Source organism: Ictidomys tridecemlineatus, chromosome 10 (genome assembly GCF_052094955.1).
Source record: "Ictidomys tridecemlineatus isolate mIctTri1 chromosome 10, mIctTri1.hap1, whole genome shotgun sequence".
NCBI lineage: Eukaryota > Metazoa > Chordata > Mammalia > Rodentia > Sciuridae > Ictidomys > Ictidomys tridecemlineatus.
The window spans coordinates 12,463,891-12,485,148 of NC_135486.1; the positions used below are offsets into that span (position 1 = coordinate 12,463,891).

Here is a 21,258-nt window from a genome sequence, read left to right on the forward strand (position 1 = left end):
TGTATGCTGGGAAAGGATGACTTGTGGAAAATATGTGGCCTTAAACTTTGAAGGCTTTTATCTGAAAGACTAAATAGATTTTACTTCTATTGGTAGCTTGAAGTTGGAGTAGTTTTCTAATTTTTTTTTACATTGTAATATGAAATATAAAACAATACAAAATTTTCTATTTGTTTAACTCATTGGGGTAAATTGAGGATACTGTTTATTTTTGGAGATGTCTGCTCTAGTTATAGGTGGAATATCAGTCTAGCTGTCCTAAGGACTAATGATCAGTGTCTATTTAACTCTAAATTACATGTTGGAAAAGCTTAACATTTACAAATATGCTAGGTAAGGAGAAAAAGCATATTTTGGTTCACTATAAAAAAGTACTTGTTGAGGAATAGTTTTGCCTAACAAAGTGGTTCTCAAACTTTTGAGTGTTATTTTGGAGCTTTTTAAAATTAATGTTTCGGACCACTTCAGAGCTTCTGATTGAGTAAATATTACTTTTTCCCAGTAGACATAACCACACCGTGGGATGCACTTTCTCAGACCAAGGCTGCTGTAAGTAGTGTTAGCTTCCACTTTTTAATTTGTTTTGAAATTAATTTTTTGTTGTGATTGGATAGATTAAAATGTTTTTTGTAGCATTTTTTTGAAAGGAAAGTTATGGTAAGAAGTTATATATATTACAAAATGAACATATTAAATAGTAGAAAAATAAATAAGACACTAAATATCAGGAACACTAGCCCTTGGCATATAAAATAAACTTATGCTATTTACTCCCCGTTTATCAAGTTGTTCATTTGACATGTTGAAATGAAGATTTAAACAGTGAATTTGAGAAGGTGGTAAGGCTATGTCTATGTAGAAGGCTCATTGTCAGGAGGAAGTGTAAGGAACCAGCATTTCCATGAATGAATTGTGAGTTACTGTGTGTGTGTGTGTGTGTGTGTGTGTGTGTAAAAGAGAGGGAGGGGTGGGCGGAAGAGGGAGAGAAAGAAATAGGCTGTTTTCTCTATACTGTTAAAGAAAAACGATTGTGGACAATCTGTTCCCATTTGTGTTCTCAATCTTGTCTGGGTTTTAGGAATTTAAATATGCAAGCAATACTTAGTTCCAGACTTCAAAGAGAAACACTACTCTTTCACTTGCTTTCTGGGGAAATAGTCTTGTTATAGTCTTTTTTTTTTTTTTAATTTTTTTTTCTTCTAGTTGCCAATGGACCTTTACTTTATTTATTTATATGGAGTGCTGATAATCGAACAATGCCTCACCCATGCTATGCAAGCACTCTACCACTGAGCTACAATCCTAGACCCTCTAATAGTCTTTTTAAAAAAATTTTTTTTTAGTTATAGGTGGACATAATATCTTTATTTTACTTTATGTGGTGCTGAGGATTGAACCCAGTGCCTCACGCATGCTAGGCAAGTGCTCTACCACTGAGCTACAACCCCAGCCCCTTTTAATAGTCTTTTCATAGCCCTTTTCTGTTTTTTTTATGTACCACCTAAATTTGAATCACCTGTTTTTTACTGTTTGAGTAGTTTTGTGGTGTTTTCTGTCCTATGATCTTAAGAACTGTTTTTGAAATGGAAATGAAATCTGGAAAAGATTCCAGATTATGAAAATGAATCTGGAAAAGGTCCCAATGCAGGGTTGGATTTGGCAAAAATTCTATCTTTTTACATGAGCTTTATGTATTTATAATATGGGAGTAGTTTTTAATCCATCAGTTTAATTTAGAGCTAAGCTAATTCAAAACTATACTGCTGAAAGTTCTTTTTCAAAAGTATTAGGTATTTTTTAAACAATTTTTAAGGAAGTATAAGGGAGTCATAAATAAGAAAACCCTGATATAGAAATATTAGGGTTAAGAAATACAGAATTTTTTTATTTTTTGCTACTGTGAATTGAACTCAAGAACACTTTACCACTCACTGAACAATATCCCCTGCCCTTTTTATTTGTAGAAAGGGTTTCCCTACATTGTCTAGGCTGGCCTCAAACTTGTGATCCTCCTGTCTCAGTTTTACAAGTGAATGGGATCATAGGCATGCATTACACTGTTCTCCGAATCTTAGAAATATTACTATGTAAATGATTATTTCAGTTTTTTTAGTACATACAAAAATGTGCAAGAGGATAAATGGAAAGATTATATAAAGTATTTATTTCTGTGTGATAGAATTTCAATGATTTTAACTTTTTCTGTTTTCATATAATCTCCTATAAGCATGAAATATTCTACCAGACAGGAGAATATGCTCACTGAGAACATTGGCATTATACCAAAAGTTGACTTACCTTACAAAGTATACTCAAAATCTGAAGTCTATCCTGTGAACTTTGTCTTTATTATGAAACTTATTTTGTAGACATACAACTGTAAAAAGTTGTAGCTCTTTTTTTTTTAACAATTTCAGTATCATTTAAAAAAAATGTTATTTTGTAGTTGTAGATAGATAGAATGCCTTTATTTTATTTATTTTTATACTGTGCTAAGGATTGAATCCAGTGCCTCACACATGCTAGGAAAGTGCTCTACCACTGAGCTAGAGCTTCCGACCCTCAAAATCATTTTTAATTTGCATTTGGTGGATTATACATAATAGTAGAGTTCATTGTTACATATTTATATATATGTACAACATAATAATAATCCTTTGGTTAATTTTGTTCCCTAGTAACTCCTTTCTCTCTCCTCCTTTCTTCTTTGGTCCCCTTTCTCTATTCCACTAATCTCCTTATTTTCATGATATCCCTACCATCACCTTTTCCTCTCTTTTTTCTCTCTAGCTTCTACATAAGAGAGACAACATATAACCCTTGACTTTCTGAATTTGTTTTGCTCATTTTAAAATTGGACTGTTCATCTTTTTTATTGTGTATTCTGGATATCAATACCTTATGAGATATGATTTGCATATATTTTCTCCCATTCTATGGATTTTTTGCTCTGTTATCCTATTATTTGTTGATTCGCTATTGATTTTAATCTTTTTAAAAAATATTGTTTTGAGTTGTTGATGGATGTTTATTTTATTTGCTTATTTATATGTAATGCTGAGAATTGAACCTGGTGCCTTACACATGCTAGGCAAGTGCTCTATCACTGAGCCACAGCCTCAGACTGATTTTAATCTTGATGAAGACCAAGTCATTTGTTTTTCTTTTGTTGTTGCCTGTGCTTTTGGTATCATATCCAAGAAATCATTTCCAAATCCAATGTCCTGAAGCTTTTTCCTTACGTTTTCTCCTAAGCATTTTTTAGCTTTAGTAGCTCTTTTAATAGTCCTATTTGTAGTCCTTTTAAACATTCTTTCCTCACTTTTGCATGTAAAATATACAACATACATTTCATAAGGATATGCCACATATAATATCAGATTATTTACTGCTTTAAAAAAATAGTTACACTGGGCATGGTGGTGTATATCTATTATTCTAGCTGTTCAGGAAGCTGAGGCAGAAGGATCTTACGTTCAAGTCCAGGCTGGGCAATTTAGTAAGATTCTGTCTCAAATTAAAAAAATAAGGGGCTGGGGGGCTCAGCGGTAGAGCACTTGCTTAGCACAGGCGAGGTGCTGGGTTTGATCCTCAGCACCACATAAAAATAAATAAAGGTATTAAAAATAGTTTAAAAACAAAGTGTGAGATGTAGCTCAGGGTAATCTTTAGTGCCACAAAAAAATAAATAAAAATTTTAAAAAATAATTAAAGAATTGTTCAACATTATGAATAGAAACTCTTTGAGGGCTGGGTTGTGGCTCGGTGGCAGAGTGCTTGCCTAGCATATGTGAGGCGCTGGGTTCTATCCTCAGCATCACATAAAAATAAATAAATAAAGCTATTATGTTCATTTACAACTAAAATATTAAAAAAAACCTCTTTGATGGTTTTAACAATTTTTTTTATATTCTTGTTCAGATTTGGGGTGTATTACACCCGAAGTGTAATTATAGAAGTAATAAGTAATAAAAAAGCTAATATTAAATGAAAGCATCCTATGTTTTTTCTAATTTGGTGAAAGATATTAGGCAATAAAGTTTTAAATAACCCTGTAAATTGAGGGTAGCTGTATTATTTATAAAATTAATTTAATATGTTGTGATTGTATTTAAACTTTAGCTGAGACATATTGAAAACAAATTAGAAGTAGCCCCTTCAAGTACAGCTGTGTTTGATTCTGTCATGGATGCCAAGAAATCTTCTGCAAGTGCTACCAGAAAAATTAGTAGAAAAGGTATGTATGAGTTATTTCCAAAGACATAAATATATAAAATGTAAATTTTTGTTTTGTTTTAGTTTAATATTTTCTGGATTGTTTTTTCTTTTTCTTTTTTGTCAGAGACTGTAACTCATTAGCATTTAATGTTTTTCTTTGGTACTCAATAGTTTTGAAGCAGCCCCATTTTTCGGTGAAGGGAGATGTTTTCATCATCTATTGATAAGGGACGTTAGCATCATTGTATCACCTTTGATAGTGAGTTTTTAGTTTATAGTCACAATCATACCATTCTGAGTTTTTGAGGTTATTAACATATCTTTTTAAAAATTTTTCATATATATTACTTTGAAAGTGAAATTTGACTTAATAAGATGTATTTTTTTATTGGGCTTTAAAATTATAAGTGAAATATCTTTTATACTATCACAAATTGACACAATGGAAATGTTTTCTTTGTTTACCTTTCACATACTTAATTCTGTGGTTTCTTAATTGGTGGGCAAGTTGGTACTCTCTACTTAACCTGTTTTTTTTAAAACCTGTGAGTTTATTGGGTTTTATCTAATACTTTTTAAGTGAGTGAGAGCCATTCGTAGAAAGGAGTTCTGTAGATTTTTATTTTGCATCGTCTGCTCAGAATAGTCTTTATAAATTGAGTTACTGTACTATTTTAACCCAAATGTTTTCCACATCCTTATGTAATATCCAATCAGAGATGTTAGATCCTTTTTTTTTTTTTTTTTTGGTGGTGCTGGGGATTGAACGCAGGGTGAAGCAAGCACTCTACCATCTGAGCTATATCCCCAGCCCAAGATGTTAGAAATAACACATACCTAAGTTATTTATTTTTTTTTATATAGTAGTCCAAGTCATAGGCAGTCCTATTTTATGTCATATGTTCTCACAGATTTCCTTTTCCTTCAGACGGTAGATACCTGGATGATTCTTGGGCCATTGTTCCTACTTCCAAGTCTGCTAAATCACGAAAAGAGAAATCTCGTAGTCCTCTCAGAGCTACCACCCTAGAGAGTAATGTGAAGAAAAATAATCGTGTGGAATTTCGTGAACCTTTGGTTTCTTACAGGTGAGCATTGGGGAAAAAAAAAAAAGAAAGCAAACTAGAGTTAACCCATAATGTTTATAATAGGATAGTTGATTTTGTCAGTTTTTCTTAATACTCCATGAAGTAGTATTATAATACTTTATTATTGTTATTTAAAATATTTTTTTAGTTGTCAATAGACCTATATTTATTTATATGCGGTGCTGAGAATAGAACCCAGTGCCTCACACATGCTAGGCAGATACTCTACCACTGAGCCACAACCCCAGCCCATAGTATTATTGACTTTATTTTTCACCATAAAAAGGACAAAAGTCTTTCACGTTATGGAATACTACTATGTCCTTTTTTTCTTTTGTGGGTCTGGGGATTGAACGCAGGGCTTCTTTCATGCTAGGCACTTGCTCTGCCACTGAACCACATCTCCAGCACTGTATCTTCTTTAAAAAAAAAAAAAAATTAGTTTTTAGTTATAGGCGGACACAATATCTTTATTTTATTTTTATGTGGTGCTGAGGATCAAACCCAGTGCCTCACGCTTGGTAGGCGAGTGCTCTACCTCTGAGCCACAACCTCAGCCCATGTATCTTTCTGGGGGTCAGAAAATAGTAATACTTGCCCCATTAGTGTAATAAATTCATCTCTTAGAAATAAATGATTCAGTTTCTGGAAGTTTGTCCCTCCCTTTTTTTAATATCTCAGATTAAGTATTCTACATAATGGACTTTGTGGGTAGTTTAGTTTTCTTATTTATTTATTTACTTTTTTTTAGTGTGATACAGGGAATAAAATCCTTGGATTCACATATGCTAAGCATTGTATATAACTTAAGTTTTCTTTTTTTCTGGTAGTAGTAGTAATTAAATTTTTTTTCTTACTGAGAACATAAGTTGGTTATTGTTTTATTTTGTTGTGACTCCTTTCTACAACTTAGATGTTCAAGATGAATGAATTAATTTTTTAAACATAGTTTAGAATATTTAACTGTTAAAATTATAGAATTTTGTATTTATTTGAGGAATACTAATAATTTAAATGCATATGTGCTCTAGTATGGTAAATAATAAGTAACAAACAACACTGGACCATATATTTCTTTGTTTCATTTATAAGCATTTTTGTGTTTTATAATGTCAATAAATCAAGAAGTTTCTTGATGGTTCTTAAAATTTAATGACTTGGGAGAAGAAGTAGATAATGAGTTCAATTTTTAATACATTACATTTGATGCAATTGTGAATTACCTTGGTGAGGGTATTCAGTAGGCATTTGAAAATATGGATAAGAAAGTATGTGGAGTAGTCAGGGCTAAAGGTGCAGAGTTGAGAGTTATTACTGGTATTGAAGCAATAAAGAATAGTATAAAAATAAAGAGAAGGCCAGGTACTTAATATGAGTAAATAGTTCATGGTTTAGAAAAAGGAATAATTTGAAGAATAATCAAAGTTAAGAATCTCTACCATACACATTTTTTTAACATATAGTTATTAAGCAACTTGCTTAGAAATATAGTCACTACTGATATTGAGTCTGAGTTATTGACAATATTCTAATATTCTTCTTGCAAAGAATAATACTTGGTATTTAAAATTGTATAAACTATGTATCTTTTAAGAAAAAAATACCAGACTATAGCTGTAAGTAGACTGTCTTCTCCATCTTGGCAGACTCCACTTATCTCCTAAAACTCATTACCTTCTATATGATACATGGCCAGATCTGTTCCTTCTCCACTCCATTTTCCCTGCCAAGTTAATCTGTGCCCCAATAATACTAGGTAACTACTCTGTTACAGCATTTTCACTTTACATGGCATTTTTATTTCATACTTGCCTAGTTTGTTTTTGGTACTAGGGATTGAACCCAGGGGCATTTTACTACAGAGCTTCATCCTCAGTCCTTTTTATTTTGAAACATGGTTGTTTCAAAATAAAGTTCCAGGCTGGCCTCCAACTTGTGATCCTCCTGCCTTAGCCTCCCAAGTTACTGAGATTTCAGGCATGCTCCACTATGTCTAGTGCTACAGCAGTCTTTAAGGTCATAAATCTTATTCTCAAAGCATTAGATTAATGCCTGGCATGTGCTAAATATCCAATAAGTATTTTTTTCCTAACATTTTATTATGAAAAATTTCGAATTTATAGGAAAGTTGAAAGAATTGTATAATGAGCACCCTTATACATAGTAAATATTTAATGAGTGATTGAAAGACTGTGAAATTACTTTTTTGTGTGTCAATTTTCTTTCTCTTTTTCAGATTCAGAGATGTTATCTATCATTTTATTCTTTATTTTATTTCCTAACTGCTAATTTTAAAACTAAGTAATTTTAGTTATAAATTGTTACATTCTGGTCAAGATAGTGATAATTGTAGTTAGTTTTGGTCTCTGATGGCAGCTATAGGACTCATTTCTCAACCCCATTTTGTTCAATAATCAACCACTCCAAATAGGTCCTATTTTTGGGTGGTGGGTCCCATTGAGAATCTGATGAAAAATGTAGACTATCTCCTTACGAAAAATGTACATGTTCGTACATTCACAATAGACATAATTACCATATTATGTTGTAATATAGTCATGGCTGTAAGAATTTTTATATTTAGAATTTCAAGCCTTCACATGAAATGGTATGGATTAGGCTATATAATACCAATATTAATGTAAGCCACAGTGTAGTTAAATGCAAAAATAAGATGTTTTATATTTCCAAGTCTTTTTAATCCACTATGTACTTTACATTTCAATACCTCTCAATTTGGACTCGCCATATATTATTTATTCAGTTACCATGAGGCTAATGGTTACTTTTTTAGACATTGAGGATCCAGACTACTGTTATTCTATTTTATGTTTGTTTGGTATTTTTTCATGATTCATGTACTGAGTCCTGTTTGTCTTCATTAACCATGTTTCTTTCTGCTTTCTTTTTAAAAAAATTTTTAAAAAATATTTATCTTTCAGTTGTAGTTGGATACAATACCTTTATTTATTTATTATTATGTGGTGCAGAGGATCGAACTCAGGGCCTTGCACGTGCAAGGCGAGCGCTCTACTGCTGAGCCACAACCCCAGCTCTGATATTCTGCTTTCCTAAAACAAAGCTTATTACAATGATGTGTAAAATAAAAGTCTCTGAAGGAAGATTTGCTGAATGTGCTGTGTACTTTGGCTCTGCCTAGACTTCCCTGATTACTCTTGAGTTTTTAGATACGCTTTATATAGTTTAAAGCTGCTAAAAAGTGCTCTATGGTAAGAGGTTTAACTTTACTAGACACCTATACTTGGAGGAAATTATAGCTTTATTTCTGCTCCCAACCAATGTGCTAATTTGGTACATTATTTAGAAATTACAAATATGAAATACTAGTTTTGAGAATTTTTGTTCCTAATATTTAAGATGTCAGAGGAATAAATCATATATATTGATAACAGATAACAAATGAATACCCAAAGTTAGATTGAATCTTGTTTTCTTGGAATTCTTAAGGAAATCTCTCCACACACATTTTATATATTTTTTGTTGTAAAATCTGCACATTATTTGTCATTTAATTTGAGATAAGGGGCAAGGACACTGAGTCGTAGTATTAGTAATGTTTATTTTACTGTTTTTAACTTTTAATTTCAAAACTTTTTACTTTAATTTTTTATTGACCGCTAGTGTTAGCTTAGAGTTCTTCTTTCAGTTTGACTAGTTTTTGAACACTTACTAAAGTTTTAAAAAAAGGTTTTTAAAAATGACCAGCAAAAATCTTTTATACCTATGGCATACAACCTGTTGTTTTTATATATATATATATACATATATATATATACACATTGTACACATTTAGAGTTGCTAAATCAAGCTTTTTAACATATGTTAATACCTCATATACTTATTGATTTTTTGTGGCAAAAGCCTTTAAAAATCTACTTATCAATTTTCAAGTCTGCAGTATTTTATTTTTTTGTTTACTAAAGTCACAAAGCTTTTTTGTTATTATTATAGGGAAATCCTTGGTGCATCTTCCAACTTAAGTCCCAGCCATCTGGAGTCAAAGCATGTATATTGTGTGGATGTTAATGAAGAAAAGGCTGAGAGTGGGAACCGGATGGTACACAATCAAGAACGGAATATACATTGCTGTGACTTTGAGAGCTCCCAATCATCTGTCATCAGTGATACAGTTGTAAGGTTTTTAAATGATCGACCAGCAGTTGATACATTGCATAATTCAGAATGTTTGATTAAGATGGGAACTCCTATGAGGATTGAAGAAGAAATGCCTAATAGAGCAAAAGGAAATGAGAACAGTTCAAAGCTTTCTGTGAATAACATGGGCCATGATGTTGATCCAAAAATGTTACGGCTAACTGACTCTTCTCCATCCTCTGCTAGCACTTCTAGTTCCCAAAGGTTAGATATTTTAAAGCGGCGACAACATGATATTAAACTGGAAAAACTCAAGGAACGGATTAGGAAACAATGGGAACACTCAGAAGAAATAAGTGGCCGGGGCCAGAACCTGGGTCCTATTGATCATCCAGTAATGGTTGTTAATGTTGATAGCTCAGTGACAGCAAAAGTCAGGAAAGTGGCAACAGCACCCCCTGCTCCGACATATAAAGGTTTGTAATCAGTCTTCATATCCTTGTCTCTCTTCCTGCCCTCTGTTCCCTGTTTTCCCTAGGATGTATTTGAGTAGAGATGATTATTTTAAGAATAGGGTGTGAACCTCAGATTACCTGTTGTGTTAATCAGTTTTGCTTTCCTGTGACCAAAATATCTGACAAGAGCAACTTACCTGCAGAAAAATTTATTTTGGCTCAGAGTTTCAGAGGCTTATTCCCAAATCCATTGCTCTGAGCCTAAGGTGAGTCAACATGATGGCAGAAATGGGTGGTGGAGGAATGCTACTTAGCTCATGGCAACCAGGAAGCAGAGAGAAAGAAGGAGGAGCTAGGGAGAAGATAAAATTCCCAAGGGCACACTCCCGAATGACCCACCTCCTCCAGCCATACCCACCTCTACAGTTACCACTTAGTCCTTTCAAATTATTAATCCATAAAGTGGATTATTCCAACCCTAATCCACTGATTTAGGGCACATCTCTCTTAGTGTAATCATTTTACCTCCTACATTAACACTGGAACCTTTAGGGGATACTTTATATTTGAAACCATAATAACTGAATAAAAAATTATGTTAAGGTACATGTTAAAAATGTGAACTCCTCGGTTGGGGTTGTGTCTCAGCGGTAGACTGCTCACCTAGCAAGTGCAAGGTGCTGGGTTCGATCCTCAGCATCACATAAAAATAAATAAATCAAAGGTATAAAAAATTATATATAAAAAAGTGGATTCTCAGATCCTTCACAGGATTCTTATTGATTGAGACTTATATGAATGTTTAATAAATTGTGAAAAAACCTAAATAGGACGAGTACCACTCTCCAAAAATTGAAAGAATGTTGCTCTTATTGCTTTTATTCAAGGAACTCAGTGTTTCTTGTCCCTTATCTCAAGTTAAATTATTTTTGAATTTATTAGGAATTGTTTCAAAAGTAATATTTAAAGAAAATTAGCCAATTTCCAGTGTATATTTGGGTACAAGTTGATCCTTTTGCTAAATTTATTGAGGTATTTTTTATATAAGGTCTACAGTAAGAACCTTTGCTATACATGCACACAATGAAATTAACATATCCATCACCTTACAGTTCCTTTTATGTGTGTGTGTGTGTTGTAAGAGCACCTAAAATCTACTCTTTTAGCAGATTTTCATTATAGAATACAGTATGATTAACTGTAGTTTTCATGCTGCTACTTTAGATCTTTAGACTTATTCATGTCATATAACTTATTCATTTTGTATTCTTTGTATCCATATCCCTGAAATATAAGTATGTTCATATAACTGATGAGCTTTTGCTTTTAAGGGTATTTAAACCTACCCCATTGCACAAACCTCTACTTAATTCCTGGCTTTTAAAACTTCTGAAAACTTTCAGTTTTTAATTGCAGATCCTCTGGCTATTTTTAAAAAATATTTATTTCTTAGTTTTAGGTGGACACAATATCTTTATTTTATATTTATGTGGTGCTTAGGATTGAACCCAGTGCCTCATGCATGCTAGGTGAGCACTCAACCACTGAGCCACAGCTCCAGCACCCCTGTTGCTATTTTAACCTTTGAGTTTTGTTGTAAAGGCCTTATCTTCCATATTTAAGAAAAATATTTAAGTTAGATATATGCCAAAATTGACATATTTTCATTGAGAAAGTGCTTTTCAGAGCTAATTTCTTTTTTAGTCAACTAAAATTCTTATATATGGTAGTTTGAAGGAATTTTGTGTTTTTTTTTATGTTTTTGTTCCTTAAATTATTTTTATTCATGAGAAGTTTTTAATGAATAATTGATTTTTTTTAGTTGTCAATGTACATTTATTTATTTATATGTGATGCTGAGGTTCGAACCCAGTGCCTCAAGCATTCCCGAAAAGCGCACTACCGCTGAGCCACAGCCTCAGCCCAATAAATTGATTTCTTAATCAGTGTAGTTCATGTTAGACTTTATCATTAAAACTTCTACCATCATAGCTATTCTCTTATGGTATTTTTTTCAAGTTCAATTTTTGTAGATAAATGTAGGCAAGTCAAAATATTGTTAGGATTCTATTTTGTCTTTTACCTCCTGTGACAGCTTTTTTTTTTTTTTAATTTTTTTTTTTTTTTAAAGAGAGAGTGAGAGAGGAGAGAGAGAGAGAGAGAATTTTTTTTAATATTTATTTTTTAGTTCTTGGCGGACACAACATCTTTGTTGGTATGTGGTGCTGAGAATCGAACCCGGGCCGCACGCATGCCAGGCGAGCGCGCTACCGCTTGAGCCACATCCCCAGCCCCCTGTGACAGCTTTTGCTATAGTCAATTTTATGTTGTTTGTATTTTTTTTTTTAACCAAGTCTTGTTTTCTCTGACAAGTTTTGTAGGTTTTTTTTTTTTTTTTTTTTGTAGTTCTAAAGTGTTAGTAACTTTTTCTCTGGAGCAAGTGTTAGTATGTGGAATTTTAGTGGTTATCAGTTTTATTTTGTGTTGCTTACTATATTTTGATAGTGATACTCATTGTGAGTTAATAATGGATAATTCACATTTCATTCTCGCTAATCTGTGAAACTTGTGACCAAATTCACTTTAGAATACTGAAGAATTGTTCTGTTGTCCCTGATTGGTCCCTAATGTTTTATTATTATTTTAATATTTGGTTTTATTTATAGGTGGGTAAAATAACCTTTATTTTTTATGTGGTGCTATGGATTGAATTCAATGCCTCATGTGTGCTAGGCAAGCACTCTACCACTGAGCCACAACCCCAGCCCATAATGTATTATTAATAATATTCTTCTAGTGGTAGAGCTCTAGCCTAGCATGTGCAGGGCCCTGGGTTAGATCCTCAGTACCACCTAAAAATAAATAAATAAAGCAAAGATATTGTGTCCAACTACAACTAAAAAATAATAATAATAATAAATATTTAAAAAACATTCTTCCATATTCTTTTAAGCATTTGTATACCACATTTACACTGTTGACAGAAAAAATAGCAAATGATGGGTCAAAATGTTCTTGTTAGTTCTGAAATAGTGCTTATCCCAAATCTTTGCATTGTTAGGTCTGACATTAAATATAGATTATATATTTAATGTTTATTCATTCTACTAGTCAGAATTCTGAAATACCACTTATTCCACTAAGACAGAGTTAAAATAACTGATTTGAATTTGTTTTATTTAATGATTGATCTTAAAGTCCTAAAGAACAAAAGTGAAAATCTTGAATGTAACATTTTTTAAGTTGTTGCTGTTTTTTTCTAAATTCCTTTTACTGAATGCTTGACATGCTAAGTTTTCATATGAAAGTGTTTTTTGAATACAACCTCTAGGCAAGTTACTTTATGAAATGTAACAGACATTTAAGAAATCATTATAGAATATGGTTCTGGGCTGGGGTTGTGGCTCAGTGGTAAAGTGATTGTCTAGCATGTGTGAGGAACTGGTATCGATTCTCAGCAATTGATATATAATTAAAATAAAGCTCCATTGACAAGTAAAAAAATATTAGAAAAAAAAAGGATATGGCCAGACCACCCACACCAGCTCGGGTGGGACCCAGGCTCTCAGTAGGCCCAGTCCACCCCTCTCCTTGTGGGGCAGACACTTGCCATAGCCTAGCCTCTGGCACAGGACTGCCCCTTCAATCAGCAGACTACTACAGGAGGTCAAGCCTTTCAGCCCAGATCCACCCGCACCGGCTTGTGCAGGTACCAGATCCTGGATGCAGTAGCATTCATTGATGTACACCAACAGGGTCTAGAAACCCAACATTAAGGTGAGGTACAGACAGTCTGCATGGGTACTACAAGAATATAGGGAACAAACTGTAATATCTCAGATCCACACTACAAGAAAGGAAGACACATAACAAGGGAGGAAAGTGCCCCAAACAAACCAGAATTGAATAATTGAAGAACAGAACCCATGGACAGCGAAGTTGATGAAATGTCAGACAAGGAATTCAAAAGCTTCATAATTAAAATGATCTGTGAATTAAAGAATGACCTATATGAGCAAATACAGGCAAAAATTGATACTTCAATAGTGAGAGAAGAGAGCAAATATAGGTAGAAAAAGATTAATGAGAGAGAGAGAGAGAGAGAGAGAGAGAGAGAGAGAGAGAGAGAGACAGAGACACTTTGGAAAAAAAACCAGAAATCCTTGAAATGAAGGATACAATATATCAAATAAAAAACTCAATAGAAGGGCTGGGCTCAGAGGTAGAGCGCTCACCCACCATGCTTGAGGTACCAGGTTCGATCCTCAGCATCCACATAAAAATAAAATAAAGATATTGAGTTCATCTACAACTAAAAGTAAATATTAAAAAAAAAAAACCTCTATAGAACGTATAAGCAACAGACTAGATCACTTGGAAGAAAGAATGTCAGATAATGAAGACAAAGTATACAATCTGGAAAATAAAGTTGTTCACACAGTGAAGACAGTTAGAAACCATGAACAGAACATCCAAGAATTATGGGACAGCATCAAAAGACCAAATCTAAGAGTTATTGGGATAGAGGAAGGCATAGAATTTCAAAGCAAAGGAATGCACAATCTCTTCAATAAGATAATAACAGAAAATTTCCAAGCATGAAGAACAAATTGGAAAACAAAGTACAAGAGCTTTCAGGACACCAAATGTACAAAATTACAATAGGTCTACACCAAGGCACATTATAATGAAAATGCCTAGCATACAGAATAAGGATAGAATCTTAAAAGCCGCAAGAGAGCGGAATCAGGTCACATATCGGGGGAGACCAATTTGTATTTCAGCAGATTTTTCAACCCAGACCCTCAAAACCAGGAGATCTTGAAACAACAAATACCAAGTTCTGAAAGAAGATGGATGCCAACCAAGAATCTTATATCCAGCAAAACTAAGCTTTAGATTTGATGATGAAATAAAAACCTTCCATGATAAACAAAAGTTAAAAGAATTTACAACTAGAAAGCCTGCACTACAGAACATCCTCAGACAGAAATTCCAAGAAGAGGAAATGAAAAACAATGATGAAAATCAGCAGAAGGAGGGATTACACTAAAGGAAAATCTAATCACAGGAGAACAAGTCAGATTAAATACTAAAAATAAACAAATATGGCTGGGAATACAAATCATGTCTCAATAATAACCCTGAATGTTAATGGCCTAAGCTCACCAATCAGAAGACATAGGCTAGCATATTGGATTAAAAAAAAAAAAAAAAAAAGACCCAACAATATGCTGCCTCCAAGAGACTCATCTCATAGAAAAAGACATCCACAGACTGAAGGTAAATGGTTGGAAAAAATCATACCCTTTACATGGACTGCAGAAGCAAGCAGGGGTTTCCATCCTCATATCAAATAAATTATGGGTTTCTAGTCCCCCCCCCCCCCACTGTCTTCTTCTGACCCATGGGAGAAGCGGGGAAAGCACGCCCCGACCAGGACGAGCCAAGAGAGGTAAAGGTCGACTGGTGGCCCGCACCTAGCCCTCCTTCCCCAGAGGACAATCAGATGTGCCAGGGAGATGAGTCGAAGCAAGATCTCCTTTATTGAGGAAGTTCACCCAGCTTATATACTGCACAGGAGCTAATCAAGATAAAGGTCAGAGGGGTGGAGTGAGTTCGAGTGTACACCCATCCCATAGTCCGTAAGGGAAGGCACGAGCTGTCCATGAGGGCAGAAGAGTCCTGGACCTATCCTGGAGGTGGTCTGCCTTTTCTGTCACCGCCCACAGCACCACCTCCTGGCTGATCGCCAGGAGCCATCCCAGCCACATGTGCGGCCCCAAGACCAGGAAGCGAGCAGCCATGCCCTACAAAAGTAGACTTCAAACTAAAGTCAATCAGAAAGGATAAAGAAGGATACTACATACTGTTCAGGGGAACCATACACCAACAAGACTTAACAATTATGAATATATATGCTCCAAACAATGGATCATCTAGGTTCATCAACAAATTCTTCTCAAGTTCAAGTGTCAGATAACAACACAATGATTTTGGGTAACTTTAACACACCTCTGTCATCACTAGATAGATCTTCCAAACAAAAGCTAAACAAAGAAAGTATAAAACTCAATGATACAATCAATAACTTAGACTTAACTGACATATATAGAATATTTCATTCTTCAACGAGAGAATATACTTTCTAAATAATATACTACTGACTGAACAATGGATTGCAGAAGACATTAAGGAAGAGATTAAGAAAATTTTAGAGGTTAATGACAATACAGATATAGCATATCTAAAGTCTGGGTCTCTATGAAAGCAGTTCTAAGAGGAACATTCATTGCACAGAGTTCATTCCTTACAAGAAGAAAAAGTCAACAAATAAATGACTTAACATTACATCTCAAGCCCCTAGAAAATGAAGAGCAAATCAGAGTGATATACACAATTTAAACAGATCAATTTCAAGTGATTAAATAGCAGATGCCATCAAAAGTCTACCAAACAAGAAAAGCCCAGGACTGAATGAATACATAGCCGAGTTCTACAAGACCTTTAAAGAAGAACTAGTACCAATACTCTTCAATTTATTTCAGGAAATAGAAAAAGAGGCAGCACTTCCAAACTTATTCTATGAGGCCAATATCACCCTGATTCCAAAACCAGGCAAAGACACATTAAAAAAAGAAAACTTCAGACCAATATCTCTAATGAACATAGATGCAAAAATTCTTAATAAAATTCTGGCAAATCAAATACAAAAACACCAAAAAGATCATGCACCACGGTCAAGTGGTGCATCCATCCCAGGGATGCAAGGTTGGTTCAACATATGGAAATCAATAAATGTAATTCATCACATCAATAGACTTAAAAGATAAGAATCTCAGTAGATACCAAAAAAGCATTTGACAAAATACACTACCCCTGTATGTTCAAAACACTGGAAAAATTAGGGATAACATAGTATCTCAACATCATAAAGGCTATCTATGCTAAGCCCCAGGCCAACATCATTCTAAATGGAGAAAAATTGAAGGCATTCTCTCTAAAAACTGGAACAAGACAGGGATCCCCTCTTTCATCATTTCTATTTAACATAGTTCTTGAAACACTGGCCAGAGCAATCAGACAAAAGAAATTAAAGGGATACACAAAAGAAAAGAAGAACTCAAATTGGCAGTATTTGCTGATATGATTCTATACCTGGAAGACCATAAAAGTTCCACCAGAAAACTCCTAAACTAGTAAATGAATTCAGCAAAGTAGCAGGATATAAAATCAACACCTGTAAATCAAAGGCATTTCTGTGTATCAGTGATAAATCCTCAGAAATGGAAATGAGGAAAACTGCCCCATTTGTGGGAAGCTGACTAGCACATGACCGTGTCTGACTCCCCTGCTGATCGGTGTGGCATCTGGCGGTCATGCTGTGATCTTGATAGCCCCAGTTTTCTAGTGTGCAAGCGACTATGTCTTCGTGTATGGGCATACCTTTCTAAATCCCCTTAGGTCGAGCTATGCTCACCTTTTCTTTTGTAATATTACCCCTTGCCCTGTTTGGGATAGAATGTTCCATGGAAATACCCTTTGTGTGTCCCCTTATCTGCCCTTGGGTGTGGCCTATCTAGATATCAGTCAACCTGCTGACAGCAGACATCATGAAGCTAGACTCAGCCCTCTGAGACCTGACCCCTTACCTCATTTGAATGGCTTCTCCTCTATAAAAGGGGTCAGCACGCTCGCTCCTCTCTTTCTACATACCCTTAAGATCGGAAGAGCCGTCACAGAACCCCCAATGACAAAGGTATTTCTGTCTCTTGTGTGGTTATTTCGAACAGCCCAATTAGCCCAGTTCCTGAGTGTTTTAGTCGGGTGCAACCAGGCACCCATTTACAATAGCCTCAAAAAAATAAAATACTTGGAAATCAACGAAACAGGTAAAAGATCCATATAATGAAAATTACAGAACCCTAAAGAAAGTTTTAAGACCTTAGAAAATGGAAAGATCTACCTTGCTCTTGGATAGGCAGAATTAATATTATCAAAATGACAGTACTTCCAAAAGCAGTAGACAGATTTGATGCAATTCCAATCAAAATCCCGATGACATTCCTCATAGAAATAGAAAAATAAATTGTAAAATTCATCTGGAAAAATAAGAGACCCAGAATAGCTAAAGCAATCCTTAGGAAGAATGAAGCAAGTGGCATCACTATACTTGACCTCAAACTATACTACAGAGCAATAGTAACAAAAATAGCATGGTATTGGCACCAAAACAGAGTGGTAGACCAGTGGTACAGAATAGAGGTCGGCAGAGACTAACCCACAAAATTACAATTATATTAGACAAAGGTGCCAGAAAATGCCTTGGAGAAAAGATAGCCTCTTCAACAAATGGTGCTGGAAAAACTGGAAATCCATATGCAATGAAATGAAATTAAACTCTCTCACCAAGCACAAAACTCAACTTAAAATGGATCAAGGACTTAGGAATAAAACCAGAGACCCTGCATCTAATAGAAAAAGTAGGTTCTAACCTCCATTATGTGGGATTAGGCCCCAACTTCCTTAATAAGACTCCTTTGGCACAAGAATTAAAATCAAGAATCAATAAATGGGATAGACTCAAACTAAAAAGCTTCTTCTCTGCAAAAGAAACAATCTGTGAGGTGAATAGAGAGCCTACATCTTGGGAGCAAATCTTTACCCCTCATACATCAGATAGAGCTCTAATCTCTAGATTATATAAAGAACTCAAAAAGCTAAGCACCAAAAAAACAACCCAATCAATAAATGGGTCAAGGACCTGAACAGACACTTCCAGAAGATGATATACAATCAACAAATATATAAAAAATATCATCACTAGCAATTAGAGAAATGCAAATCAAAAGAATGGCAGAATGGCAGCTATTATGCATACAAACAACAATAAGTGTTGCTGAGAATGTGGGGGAAAAGGCATATTCATCCACCACTGGTGGGACTGCAGATTGGTGCAACCAATGTGGAAAGCAGTATGAAGACTTCTTGGAAAATTGGGACTGGAACCACCATTTGACCCAGCAATCCCTCTCTTTGGTCTATACCCGAAGGACTTAAAAATAGCATACTATAAATACAAAGATATGAAAAATTGTTCTCTATATGTGTAATAAGAATTGTAATGCATTCTGTTGTCATGTATTTAAAAAAAAAAAAAAACACAAAAACCCAGCATGCTGCAGGGACACAGACACATCAATGTTTATAGTAGCACAATTGCATAGTTCCAATAAACTGTGGAACCAACCTAGATGCCCTTCAATAGATGAATGGATAAAAAAATGTGGCATATATACACAATGGAATATTATAAATAAAAGAGAATAAAATCATGACATTTTCATATAAATGGATGGAGTTAGAGAAGATAATGCTAACTGAAGTTAGCCAATCCCAAAAAAACAAATGCTGAAATGTTTTTCTAATATAAGGAGGCTGATTCATAGTGGGATCTGGAGAGGGAGCATGGGAGGAATAGATGAACTCTAGATAGGGCTGAGGGGTTGGAGGGGAAGGGAGAGGTCATGGGGTTATAAATGATGGTGGAATGTGATGATCATTATTATCCAAAGTATACGTATGAAACATGAATTGGTGTGAATATACTTTGTATACAACCAGAATATGGTTTCCAATGTCCTGATGGAGGGATTTTTTTCCTTCCCAACAGTGAAGAACTGTTTGTATCAATATTTTGGCAATGTAAATTAGAAGCACCTTAAAATATTGTATTCTAATGTGTCATTTTAATTTCATTAATTTTAACACATAGTACATTGACTTGGTTTACATTGACATGGTATACAAAAATGAAAAGTTTACTTTGAATAGCTTTTGTCACTCTTATGCCTCAACCACATTTCTGTTACTTGTCTTAAAATATTTGCATACACAAATAATTTTTGTATGTTTGTGTATATATTTTTTTCTTCTTCTTGTACAATTCTAGCATGCTAATCCCATTCTGCACTTTGATTTTTCATTTTGTTTTTGTTATTTTTAAAAAAATAAATCATGAAAATTCATGAGAAGTATTCTGTAATTCTGCTTCAAAAGATTGAAGTGGTGATCACAAACAGTGCTTATGTGATACTTTTTTTTTGTGTGTATATATATATATATATATATATATATATTTTAGTTATAGATGGACATAATACCTTTATTTTGTTTATTTATGTGGTGCTGAGGATTGAACCCAGTGCCTCAGACGTGCTTGCTAAGTGCTTTACCACTGAGCCCCAGCCCCAGCCCAACTTTCTTGTTGGTATATCTTTATTTTTCTGGTATAAACACCAAAGAAGGTAAAGGGCCTGTCTTGATCATTCTTATTTTATCCTAGAGCTGGTATAATGTCATGGACACAAGTAAGTTTACAGTAAATTTTTTATTTTATTTATTAAATTCAATTAGTAGGAAAAAGTAGACAAAGAATTGGAAATAATTCAAAGTTCTCCAGAATCTAAAACTTTTGAGAGTGCTAGTCTATATGGAAAATTTCACACCTGACCTCATGTGATAGGTTACAGTCAAAGTGTTGTTGTACCACACAGTTTATTCAAAGACTCCAAGGGAGAGAAGACCCTACCAGCCCTTGAGCTGTAATGTCTTTATCATGCATGCTCAGATTCCCCCACACAGGATAAAAGGGCATATGGTTTGCTTGATGGCAGTTCTCCTGATGACCCACATGGGGCCAAGACCCAGAAGTTCTACTCAATTTTTGTTTATTCTGTGATGTAAAGGTATTGCTGAAAATGTCAAAAAGCCCTGCAGATAACCTTATGGGTAACAGATATTTAAAGAAGAGGAAGTGTTTCTGTTTTATCAGTACAGAAAGTCAAGCTGGATAGCAATGTGAGCCTGAAACATCTTACAGTAGACTGTGGTGTTGGAATGAGCACCATACTGGACCTGAAGAAACAGAAAAATAAACAGTTAAAGTTTTGTGCTGAAAGTGATGAACAGAATTTAAGGAAAAATAGGAAAACACAACATCAAGCTAAATATGAATATCTTGATAGTATTTTGAAATTATACATCTGTTAACATCGCCGTAAACATAGATCTCTTAATGATATGTCCATCCTGAAACAAGTAAAGATCTATCCTAAAGAACTGAATTTGAGGAACTATAAATATTCAAGAGGCTGGTTGCAGACGTTTAAGAAAAGACATTAAAGTTTTAAGGATTTGTAGTGATAAATAAAGCATCTGCTGACCATGAAGTAGCAGAGAAATTCATTAACTAATTTGCCCAGGTCATTGCTGGGAAAAATCTGATGGCAGCACAAGTCTATAATACAGGTGAAACGTCACTATTTTTGTATTATTGACACAGAAAGACTATGGCTAATATGGCTAATAAGACATAAGGA

General features: G+C 34.3%; 1 protein-coding gene across 14 annotated transcripts in view; it reads left to right on the forward strand.

Moving 5' to 3' along the window:
• Window positions 1–21,258, forward strand: part of Cep350 (centrosomal protein 350) — a 157,556-nt gene that overhangs the window by 21,780 nt on the left and 114,518 nt on the right. For 9 of the 14 annotated variants that reach the window (XM_021722607.3, XM_078022411.1, XM_078022412.1 and 6 more), the window contains 4 exons: window positions 503–549; window positions 4,123–4,237; window positions 5,147–5,306; window positions 9,279–9,898. In XM_021722607.3, coding sequence (XP_021578282.2) covers window positions 503–549; window positions 4,123–4,237; window positions 5,147–5,306; window positions 9,279–9,898 — 942 coding nt within the window. The remainder of the gene's footprint in view (window positions 1–502; window positions 550–4,122; window positions 4,238–5,146; window positions 5,307–9,278; window positions 9,899–21,258) is intronic. The other 5 variants (XM_040278446.2, XM_078022410.1, XM_078022409.1 and 2 more) reach the window with 1 other exon arrangement.